Source organism: Typopeltis vanoorti, chromosome 8 (assembly GCF_054136105.1).
Source record: "Typopeltis vanoorti isolate ZY-2024b chromosome 8, IOZ_Tvanoo_1.0, whole genome shotgun sequence".
Lineage (NCBI taxonomy): Eukaryota > Metazoa > Arthropoda > Arachnida > Uropygi > Thelyphonidae > Typopeltis > Typopeltis vanoorti.
The window spans coordinates 60,520,234-60,533,194 of record NC_143556.1 but is presented as its reverse complement, the minus strand read 5'-3'; the positions used below and the strand labels follow the sequence as shown (position 1 = coordinate 60,533,194).

The 12,961-nt window shown below is 37.8% G+C and overlaps 1 protein-coding gene across 1 annotated transcript in view; it reads left to right on the top strand.

Annotated features, from left to right (window-relative positions):
- The window catches only part of LOC150104032 (hemicentin-1-like), a 792,930-nt gene that overhangs the window by 566,738 nt on the left and 213,231 nt on the right, over positions 1-12,961 (top strand). Inside the window, exon 26 of the mRNA XM_090396385.1 lies at positions 1,022-1,141. Coding sequence (XP_090252511.1) covers positions 1,022-1,141 — 120 coding nt within the window. The remainder of the gene's footprint in view (positions 1-1,021; positions 1,142-12,961) is intronic.

The window sequence follows — 12,961 nt, the reverse complement described above, 5'->3', positions numbered from 1 at the left end:
ATATCAAATGTCAAAATCACGGATCATATATATAAACACTTGGCCGCGCTCGTAACTATCTATTCTACCAAGATTGAAGTAATGCAGAAGTCATCTATATATCTCATATACAAGTAGCCAAAAGGTGCTTGACGTTGTTAATAAAAATCTCTGGATGAGAGAAAAATGTTGAAATTTTTTTACCTTGGGTTTATTATACGTTAAAGATATCAAGAAACTATTTACTTGTTTTTAATCCTTTTTCCCAAGGAAGCAAAACACTGTTTTGCACATGAAATATATTCATGTCTGAGCTACTTATATAGAGGCTAATGACTTCATATCACTTGCCTTGGTATGTATCCCATAATGAAAAGCACACGGGCGTGTATAATGCTATGCATAATGAGAAGGGCCACTACCCAGACTGGTTTGCTCAGACGTGAATATATTTCACACACAAAACATTGTTTTGCTTCCTTGGGAAAAAAGGATTCAAACAGTATATAATTTCTTGGTATCTTTAATGTATAATAATCCCAAGGTAAAAACTTTCTACATCTTTCTCTCATCCAGAGATTTTTATTAACAAAGTCTAGCACCTTTTGACTACTTGTATATAAGATGTACTGCATTACTTCAACCTTGGTATCTCTCCTGGGTCTGGCTTCCACTGACCCAAGAGAGATTCCAAGATACTAGAGAGACCTCAATAAAGGTTGAAAATGGCTTTGGTAGTGGCCCTTCTCATTATGCATTTATACATGCCCGAAAGGGGTGTGCTTTTGCATTATAGGATATATACCAATGCAAGTGTTATGAAGTCATTAGCCTCTATATACAAGTAGATATTCAGACGTGTATATTCAGACATGAATATATTTCACATGCAAAACATTGTTTTTCTTCCTTGAGAAAAAGAATTAAAACCAAGTATATAATTTCAAGTATATATCTTTAACATATAATAAACCCAAGGTAAAAAACTTTCTACATTGCAATTATTATAAGAATAGCAAATTGTGTGTTTATATATTTACAGATGATGATGAATGCACTCGTTTACAGCTGTGTTCTCATTTATGTCTTAATACACCTGGAAGTTATATTTGCCATTGTCCATCTGGGTTTGTGCTGAACTCTGATGGAGAAACATGTACAGGTCTGTTTATCATTATTTGTTATTTTTCTTTAGTGATAGTCTAATATTTTTCATCATAAAAATATCTAGTAATTGTTCATATATTCAATAACTAACAAAGTTTGTCTGTTTATATTCCTGTGATCTCTTTATTATTGTAGTTTTTTTTTAAAAAAAATGAATGTATATATATACAGGGTGTTCGGGATAAATTTGACAGTTTCGTAAGGAAAAAGAAAATCTTCTTTGTATCTATTAAATTTAATGAATTGACAAAAAAACATTACAGGCAGAGTTAATTACAATACTATCAACAAGATTTACTCAAAATAACCACCATTAGCATCGATCACAGCTTCAATTCTGCTTCGGAACCTCGAACAAGCTGATGCTACAGTCTCCCTGGGAAGGGCCGCAAAAACTGTTTTAATTTTATCCATTAACTGGGCTTTTGTATTACTGGAAGTGCGATTGGTGTCTTTTTCAACTGCGCCCCATACAAAATAATCCATGGGGTTAAGGTCTGGGGAGTTTGGAGGCCAAACATTTGGACTGGTGAAGTCGTAGAAATTTTCAGACAACCATTTTTGACTTTTCCCAGAGGTGTGGCAAGGGGCCGAATCCTGCTGCCATACATACGGCCTACCATTGGCTACCCTTGTTATCCAGGGCTTGACTACAGTTAGCAACTCCACGAACAAAGCCCGAATTCCAATGCCAGGGTTCTTCAACACCTGTTCCTGCAGATTTGCGAGGAATTCTGCTGTACGAACGCAATCAGATCGTCTGCTAGGGATCTTTCTTCTTGCTACATCCTCGTAGTCACCATTGCAAGTCTCTAGTTCATGCCTGATTGTTTTTACTGTATTCAGGGAGCATTGGGCAGCAGTCGTAATATCCTTATTTTGATGGCGGGCACGAATCATCATGATACAAGTTATTCTCTTCCATGATTCAGGTGGGTTCCAGCTATCCATCCTTTCTGACATCTTGTATATGAATGAAGAAGGGTCCAAACTTTTAAATGAAGAGAAGTGTGTGTTAATACATGTAACTTACGGAAAAATATAATTAATTATAAATATCTCAAATTTATCCCGAACACCCTGTATATATCAGATCTACACACTATATCTTTTGTGTGTAGAAAAGAAGAAAGAATGAATTTGTTGACATGCTTATTCTTTCTTCTTACTGCTTACCCACGATACCTTTTGTGTGTAGATCTGATATATATATATATATATATATATATATATATACACACACACACACACACACACACACACATACAGGCTGCCCTCGGTTTACACTTCACTGCCGTTCCTGAAAAAACGGAGGTGAACCAAATCGGCGTAAAACGAACCCAATTTTAATGGGAGGTACAAAGTTATGTTCTGCACAGTCAAAAAATGTGCACATGAAATATCTGTAATATTATTATATTTAAAGCTTTGATAATATATACATATATATGACCAATCCGACATCCAGACCCATGTGCTGCAACTTAAATATCAGCTTATCATGTGGCACCCTGTCAAATACCTTTGCTAAGTCTAAGAAAATTGCAGTATATGCCTTTCCCTCATCTAATGTTCTTGTAACTTTATTATAAAAGGCTAGCATATTGCTAAAACAAGAGCGCCCTTTCACAAATCCATGTTGACTCTCACAGATAACATTACCCTCATCTGCCCAATGTTGTATACGGTCCCTCACTACTTTCTCCAAGATCTTACTAACTACTGACACACAGACTGGCCTATAATTAGACACTTCCAGTCTGTTACCACCCTTATGCAATGGCACTATCTTACCTTCCTTCCATTCCCTGGGCACCTTTGCCGAAGCCAGACTTTCATTGAAAAATCAGGTTAAAGGCACTGGCACATTCTCTCAAAACTCGGGGTGAAATACCATCCAGTCCCAAAGCTTTACTGACATCCAGAGTACTCAGTATCTGAAACACACTCTCTTCCTGTACCTCTAAACCTCGAACCAGCCCTATCCCTCTAGTATTAAAACTGACTCCTCTAGGATGAAATATTCCAATAAAGTGTTCATTGAACAATTCCACTATGTCCTCTGCATCAGTCACTCTATTCCCATTTTTATCCCACAATATCATTCTTCGACAGTCATTTCTCCTCCTACTGGCCACATAGCTAAAAAATTCCCTAGGATTTTCTTAGGAGACAACTACCTTATTTGAGTAAAACTTTAGTTTAATATAACTAAACTCTACATTTGACGTTTCGACCTTTATATCACGGTCATCTTCTGGAACATATGCACTATATACAGAGAACAAGCTACACTACAATTTATCTGGTTTGTTAAAGTTACTGACCAACCGTTACAACAATTGTTGGCCTGACCTCTAGTGAAAAAAAAAAAAAAATAGAATATACATCAACTCTAGAGTCCTATTATTAATATTATCTGTTAGTCGTAGAATTACATTGGGCACAACAAAATACTAGCTAGAAGTTGGCTAGAGTCCTGACTCATGCTGGATCTTATGTATTAGGTAGGCTGAATGTGTGCCATCCAGATTCTTGGAATGTTCATGCCACCATTGTTGTTAATATTTGGATGGTTTATCAGAATTTTGCAGGCTTCCTTAAATTTCCTTTCGTACCAGGTTTTTGTATAGTGTAAGGTATTGAGCGCATGAGCCGAGAGGCCTGCTTCACCAAAATGATTATATTTAATGTGTCTTGTGTTCTTTCTTACGTATAGGTACTAACTTACTAACAAACATACTAACTTACGTTTCAGCAATGTATGGCAAGTTACAGGTGCAGTGAATGCAATAGACTCCAGGATGTGTCAAGGGGAGGAGAGGATCCTTAGAGGAGTTGAATATGGTTTTAAGTTTAGTAGGTGGTTTGAAGGTGGCATTGAGGTTATAATGGTGTATGATTCTGTTGATTTTTTCCCATAACCCTTTAATATATGGGATGGCTATGGTTTTACTGTAATCTAGATTCTTTTTTGTTGATGTTTTATGGAGTATTTTATTGATAGTATTTTTATTATAGCCATTATTTATGAATGCGTCGCTGATGATTTTTAGTTCATGCTTCAGGGCTTGCTGGTTAGAGCAAATTATTATGGCCCTGTTTTTAAGGGTGTTAGTGACTCCATATTTTTGTGATGGGTGGTAGTGGTGGTATGAATTAGCATGTATGTATTGACCCGTGTGTGTTGGTTTTCGGTAGACCATGAAGGATAGATTGCCTCAGGGGGAGATGTGTGACTAGTGTGTCTAGGAACGGGAGCAAGTTCTGATTTTCAATTTTGATGGTAAATTGTATGCGTTCATGTTGTTCAGGTGGCTAAGTAATGTGTTTAGCATTTGTCGCCCATGCAGCTAGATAGTGAACACATCGTCAATGTAACTAAGCCTGTAGGTTTTAGAGTGGCGGAATCCAGAGCACTTTGCTCAAAAGTTTCTGTGTAAAAGTTAGCGATTGGTGGGGGAATAGTGGGGAGTCCATGATTTTTAATGAGAGTCTTGAAATTCTTTAGGAAAAGCAGCCGCTGCCACAACATCTGCACTTCTGCCTCACCACGTAATTTGACACTATGGCACTTACTTCGAGACTTAAATCTCATAAACCAACCTTTTCTTCCTAAAGGAAGGGAGCAAGTTCTGATTTTCAATTTTGATGGTAAATTGTATGCATTCATGTTGTATGTTCAGGTGGCTAAGGAATGTGTTTAGCATTTGTCGCCCATGCGGCTAGATAGCGAACACATCGTAAACATATCTAAGCCATATTGTAGGTTTTAGAGTGGTGGAATCCAGAGCCCTTTGCTCAAAAGTTTCCATGTAAAAGTTAGCGATTGAGGAGCCCATGGCTGTACCTTCTTTTTGTAGGTAAAATTTGTTTTGCCACACAAAGTAACCAGACTGTAGTACATGGGCAAAGAGGGCCGTAATGTCGGGCAGAAAGCATGTCTATCTTTTGCAGCTTTAAAGCCTGTAGCGAAATGTTCTTCACAGGAAATGAAGGTGTGTGATGGCAATTTTTTCCAGTAGAGCCCAGTCTCATCAACATTAAAAATGAGATCAGGAGGATAACCTCCATGTTCTACATAGTCTTGAAATTCTTTAGGAAAAGCAGCCACTGCCACAACATCTGCACTTCTGCCTCACCATGTAATTTGACACTATGGCACTTACTTTGAGACTTAAATCTCATAAACCAACCTTTTCTTCCTAAAAATTTTTCTTTGCTTCCATCTGTCTTTTTAAGATCCTCAAAAATTGTTTTTGCTTTCTCATTTATAACAGCCTGCATCAGAGGAATGTTTTTATGATTCAAGTCATCCACCCATAATGATAATATTTTTCAATTTTTTCATGAAGTTTACCCCTGCTATAACTTACATATTTTGCATTTAGTACTGCCTTAGATTGTTGTGCAGACTGTTTTATTCTATCTGCATTTTTCATGATTGTAGTAACAGTCGATGGAGGTAAGTTCATACTTCTACAGCCATTAGCACGTGTCTGCCCATCTTCCATTCTTTGAATCACCTCCATCTTCTTTTCAAGTGTGATTGATTTCTGTGGCTTCTTAACACCAAGTTCTGTTAACTTTTCTCCACTTCTTTTATCAGACATGGTATGCAATTACGTAATTATGTAATATAAATTTAAATATGTATGTATGTAAAAAAAATTAAATAGAACAATTAGGTAGATTCAACAGTAAAACTAGGTTTGATACATATACGTCATAGTAGCTCAGTAAACACTCAAACACTAGAGTGCCTGCTAGCGTCGTTTCTCAGTCAGAGCACACTATAGTAAGAAAGCACGTGCAGGCATCTGATGTTATTGGGAATCGATGTAAATTGAACCATCGTAAACCGAGAGCTGCTTATATATATATATATATATATATATATATATATATATATATATATATATATATATAATTTTTTTAACAGAGTGAGGAAAGAACAGATGCAGATGGAATGAAAGAGCAGGAAGAGAGAAAGACTAGTTCAACAAGTTTGAAATTGGATGATAAATTAGATGCTGATTTACAGTTACTCTAGTTATTAAAACCTTGGATGAAAGAGCAAGAATGATGGTAGCCAGTTTCGTACACCATTGTCCTTAAAAGTATCTGTAGAATATATTTAGGGAAAAAAGCAAATGTCTATGAGAAAATCATTACAGTGTATATATGTGTGTGTGAAAGAGAGAGAGAGAGAGACAAAGGGAAGATGGGGGGGAGAGAGTCATTCATCAACTGAATTGCTCTCTCTTCTTGTATGGCATCTAGCAATTTAATGTAAATTGTAAAACCTCATGAATAGGAGGAAGAAGGGGATGTGACTGAGACATATAAGCTGGTCAGTTATTTTTATTATTATTACTATTATTACCCAAGACCCCCATGGAGTCAAAGACTCATCTAGGAGGTCCTTTTATTATACACACAGCTCATCATACCATGATTTAAACACACTAAAATTCTCTGAAAACACCAAACTCTCAGGCAAGGCATTCCAATCAATCACAACTCTGCATGAAAAAAACCTGCTTCTCACTCCCCTACTCGCACCCTCTTTATACAGTTTCCAGGGATGACATCAAGTTCTCCCCTAATCTCCCACTATTTTCTGTAGAACCTCTCCAGCATTGATCCTATAACAACCCCTTACTAACTGTAGGTCTCTTTCTCCTGTCCACCAGACTCTGCAAGTTGCATCTTCTCAATCCTTCCTCATACTTGAATTCCAGAGGTTAGAAACGACCTTAGTCAGTCACCTCTGGACCCTTTCTAACTCTCTTGATCCTTCTGAAAACCAGGTGACCCAATCTGGGCACAATAGTCCATGTGGGGCCTAATCAAAGCCTTGTACAATGGAACAAGAATCTCCCTACTTCTTCATGTTAGCGTCCTCCACATCATTCCCAGAAGCCTTTGTGTTGTCTTCACAATTTTGACTATGTGTCTCCTAAATTTCAGATCCTTATCCACTATAATCCCCAGATCTCTTATTTCCTCCACCTCTGAAAATATATCCTCACCAAACATAAATTCTGCATCCCATTTTTATTTTCCAAATTTTACAACCTTACATCTTGCAACATTGAACTCGCATCCCCATTCCCGTGCCCAGTCACTCAATTTATTCAAGTCTTCTTGTAAGGCCACAACATCTTCTCTACTCTTCATGGTTTGTCCGAACTTTACATCATCTGCAAACAACTGAATATCTCCATCCAAATCTTCACCAATATCATTAATATACAACTTAAACAGCAATGGCCCCAAAACAGCGCCCTGAGACACACCACTAGTAACTTTCCTTTTCCTGATAAAGATAATACCATTGTTGTGAACCCAATTCTGGATCCTAGTTCTCACAAGCTTCTCCAACAACTTAACTGCAACACCTGACACACAGATAGGCCTAAAGTTTGATGCTTGAGTTCTTTCACCTCCTTTATGAAGTGGCACAATCTTGCCCTCCTTCCACTCCTTAGGAACTTGACCCAGTGCAAGACTTGTATTAAAAAATAATATGTCAAGGCCGACGTCAACTCTCTGGCACATTCCTGCAGAATACATAGTGATATATTATCAAGTCCCACAGCCTTATTTACATCTAGTTTGCTCAACTCCCCATACACCTCCTGCTCACTTACACACATTCTCTCTTCACCATCTTCAACTGCTCTCAATCTCTCCATGAAGTCACATTCACAAGATTGAAAGACCTTTATGAACTGCTCATTAAGTATCTCCACTACACCTTCTGCAATGGCTGTCTGTATACCATTTTCTCCAATCAATGTCATCCTTCCATAATCATTCTTTCTTTTGCTGTCTACATATCGAAAGAACTCCTTAGGATTCTTTTTGGCTTCATTAGCTAACTGCTGTTCATACCTCTCTTTAGCTACCCTCACCAACCAAGTCACCTGCCTTGCCTGGTCTTTGTAGACCTCATGGAATTGGTTATTTGCACTTCTCTTATGCTGCCTCCACAATGCCCTTTATCTCTGTATCACATGCTTAATCTCTTTATTCATCCATCTCACACCTACCTTATTTAACCTTCTCACCCTTGGAATATATTTAGACATTGCATCTACTAGATAATTTTTGAAAATCTCGCAAGCTGCATTGATCTCTTTTCCAGCTGACTCCTTATTCCATGATACACCTGAAAGCTGCCTCCTGAGCTCTTCATAATCACCCCTCCCCCCATGTCATTCCACATATACCCCTTACAAAGGTCGTCACACCGCTGAGAACCACCCAGGTAATCACCTCATGGTCACTCTCACCGATTGGTGGGTGATTTGACACTTCATTTATAATTACATTCTCTGATGAGATGACCAAATCCTAGATCCTCAATCGTCGTGTGCTCTCTGTTACATACTGTCTGAGGTAGTTATCCCTCAGAAACTCATTTTCTTTACTTCCAGTTGTTATCTCATCATTCCAGCCTATATTGCTATAATTAAAATTGCCCATAATGATCACTCATTTCTTATTTGCTTGGCTAATTTGATTATACATTTCATAATCACTACCATCCACATTACCTGTCCTATAACAGCATCCCACCAAGTATTTGATTCCATTCACCTCTATCTCACACCATACTGCCTCAAAACCACTGGCATTATTTCCCTGTTTCATCTCTACTTTGTATGGACATGACTCTTTCTCTATCATTAATAGCACCCCCTCTCTTTTTAACCCTTCTATGCTCATGAAACACATCATACTCTTCCATTTCTATTCCTGTCAGGATGTCGTCCTCATCTAACCATGTCTCACTTATTCCAACAATTTTTGGGTGAACGGACTCCATTAGTACAACCATTTCATCTGCTTTGTTTCTTACACTTCTAGCAATTGTATATAAACACAACAGCTGATTCCTGGATCTGCAGCTAGTTCCACTGATACCATTCATTCGATATGAACTTAAAATGCTCGACTGGGGCCATTTCCCTTTCTGCTTCTTCATTTTAAAACCCTTTTCAATACCAACTGTTTCCTGTTGATCCCAGGTCATCCCATTCTTTTCCTGTCTACACATGCTCTCACATCCTCTTGGAGCATCTGCCTTTCTCACGCTGTGTATCCCTGTCCAACCTGAGCCTTCCCGTTTCCCTGTTCATCTTGCACCACATTCTCTTATTTTCCATACTCATGCCACTTATTTTCTCATTCATAACCACCTCTTCAATCTCTCCTTGCTCTTCCACATCACTTCTCACTTGATCTGATTCATTCTCTGTACTCACTTCTCTACCTTCCAGCAGCAGTCTCTCCAAGCGACTCACACCATAACCACTCGAATGCGGTTCACTTTGTCCTTCAAACTCATTCCACACATTAGCTGTACTCCCCTCTCCTCACACATTTCAGCCAACATTTCATTCATTGGTGGTGATGGTCGGCAGTAGATGGCATTGGTGTAGATGATGAAGGTAGTTACTGTTGGTGGAGTGGTGGAGATGGAGAAGTAGGTTCCTCCCTCGATGAGTCTTTGGACTCCCTGGAGGCGTTATGTAATAATAATAATAATAATCCTTGCTCTCTGCCTCATCTCTCCACAGTCATACCTAGGCAACATGCTTACTACCCTTCCTGTCACACTATTCTCTTTAATCCATCTAAAGCTCCTGATATCCATTCTGACGTACTCTTTGTCCTTTGTCAAGTCATTCGTACCTATTAAAACCATCAACTCTTTTGCTTGCTCAATCCTCATATCCAATGCCTCCATCACTCTACTCATTTTACTGCCTGGAAAACATACCTTGTGCATCCTCTCATCCAGCACACCTTTAATAATGGGGCTTCCCCGCCATACGCTTTATGGCGGGGAGGCCCCATTATTAAAGAGTTAACGAAAGATGAGCCATTCGCTCGTCTTTCGTTAACTCTTTCATATCTACTTGGTTTGTTTTAATTGTTTTCACCCAAATTTTCTTAATTTCACTCCACATGCATTTCATCTCTTGCCTTATCCAACTCAATTCAACTTTTGAATCTCGCATCACATTCTCTCTATCATTCAATCTTTCTCAATTTTAAACTCTCGACTCTCGCTTCACACTTTCACTCTCGTTCATCCTTTTGAGTTTCCGTCCTTTTGGCCCATGCATCCAACTTTCACTTTCATTCATTCTTTCCATTTTTCCCACTTTTGAACCTTGCATTACACTATTTCCTGATTCATCCATTCTTTCGATTTTTCCAAATTTCGAACCTTTCGTAATGCTATTTCCAGTTTCTTTCGTTCTCTCAATTTCGTTGCCTTCCACCAAATTCGCCTCGCTTTTGTTCTTTTTAATATCCATTACAGTTTTCAAATTACTCGTTTTCTTTTTCAATGATTTTTTAATAATTTTTTGCCTTTCTTTCACACCGTGCTTCTCTTTCGAACGAGCACTCATTCTTCTCACGACATTCTTGCTACTAACACTTTCTGTCATCAAATTCATATTAGCACTCCTCAAATCCACGTTTAACTCACACTTCGCACATACCCTACTTCCATCAGCCTTAAATGTCCACAAATCATCTATGTAATCAAAAGAATACATGTAGCACACCTCGCACTTCACAAAACGACTGAAATCTAAGTTAAAGTCATGTACTGACAAAGTCGTCACCATGTTTCCTCTGCCAGTTACTACTCTAAGGTCTAATAACAACGAATTTGTAATTAAGTTTAAGCAAAATATCCCACACACTAATAATAGTAGTAGCGCACAAATTTTATAGCAGTTCCTACTCAAACAATCACTCATATACCATTCATTATTTCAAGAATAACTTATTTGAATCCGGAGTTCTTCTTACACACTGCTGCTACTATTGCCTCACAAGTGCCTTCTCCCCTGGTTGACCCGGAACAGATTTTTCATAGAATTAGAGAAGAGAAGGTAGAACAAGAGGTGAGCATCTTCTCCACTGATAGAAAAAATAGACACAATTTCAACCCCTAAATCAAAATGTATAATACCAAAATAGAAAACACAGTCTCCAAAATACTTAGGCCTAACCCTAGATACTGAACTGAGATTTACCACTCGTATTACAAATATATCTAATAAAGCTTTTAAAAAGCTTAATATCGTCAAAAGGCTTTGTGGAACAAAGTGGGGGTGCAAAATCGAAGACATTCAAAACTACATATACTGCACTCATACGACCCACTATGGAATATGGCTCCAACTTTTACTAGCTCAAAATAAAACTTGACAGAGTACAATCAAGAGCAGCAAAAATTATTATAGGTGCAGTCTTGTCCACAAATAATTTAAAAGCACAACAAGAATGTGGACTTCACATATTAGGAGACAGAAGAAAACTCTCCATAGTTTAATTCACTAACAGAATCAGGAGCCAACAACATCTTACTCAGGACTTTCGATGCCTGGACAAGAAAATATAGACTAAAGAGATCATCCACTTTACAGTACGATCATAAAATTAGAAAACAGATTGACTTAGAACACCAGAACACCTGTCCATTGAAATAAGCAAAGAGCCATTCCTTTCCTCTATTCTACCATAAAACACAATTATAAACTTAAATCTCCTAGAACCTTGTTCAAAAAAGGATTCACAGGTAGAAAATAAAAGAAAAGGACTTGGCACTATTACCTTGATTACCTTGATGGACCTGTGTTTCACTCAGGATTTCTCCATGAGTGCAGGTCACAAAGATGCCTCCAACGATCTCGATCTTGAGCCTCTCTCTTCCATGTTATACCCATAGAGTTCACTAGTGGATCTTCCCATCTTGTAGGTGGTCTTCCTGGTTTTCTCTTTATTCTTGGTTGCCAGTTGAGTATTCTATACGTCCATCTGTTATCCTTGAATCTGGCTATGTGACCTGCCCATCTCATCTTGCTTTCATATACTGCAGTTACCACATCTTTTATGCCTGATCTCTTTCTTAGTTCCATGTTTCTAACGTGTTCTATTCTGCCGATATTACAAATCCTGCGTTCTATTGCCTGCTGAGTTATTCTGAGAGTCTCTTCTTCTTTTCTTGTCGTGTTCCATGTTTCTGATCCATATGTGAGTGATGATAGTATATCACTATTAAATAGTTTTGCCTTTGGAAAGATGTCAAAATTTGGATCAGTAAGTGTTTCATTTAGTCTGTTGAATGATAGCCATGCAGCCTTCTTTTTTTTTGCTACTTCTTCAGATAAATCGTTATTCGTTTTTATTGTTTGTCCTAAGTACTTGTATGAGTCAGCTTGTTCTATAGGGATGTTATCAATTCATAGGTGACTGTCATTTGTGCAGATGTTTTTGATCCATTTTGTTTTTTCTAGATTCATTTCTAAGCCTATCTTACTGCTGTTTGTGTATACTTTTTCACCCGTTTCTTCTAGGTCTTTTGGGTTGTGTGGGATATCAGTACTAGATCATCGGCAAATATAAGAATTTGTAGCTTTTCACCATCTATGCTTATTCCTCCGTTTAGGTCTATTTTTTTTAGAATGTATTCTAAAGTGCTGGTAAATAGATTTGGGGAGATCATATCGCCTTGCCGGACCCCTCTCTTTATATCTATATTTATAGGTTATCAAATAGGATTATTTGTGTGGTCTGATTTTTGTTAATTTCTTTTATCATGTGGATATAAGTAGGATCCACATTTATTTCCAGTAAGGCACTGATGACTGCATTGTGTTCTATGGTATCAAATGCTTTTTTAAAATCAATAAAGAGGAAACATAGAGGGATTCGGTATTCTCTGCATTTTTTTGTTAGTTGTGAAATGACCTTTGTTTTTTGCTTTTTTTTTGTGGGA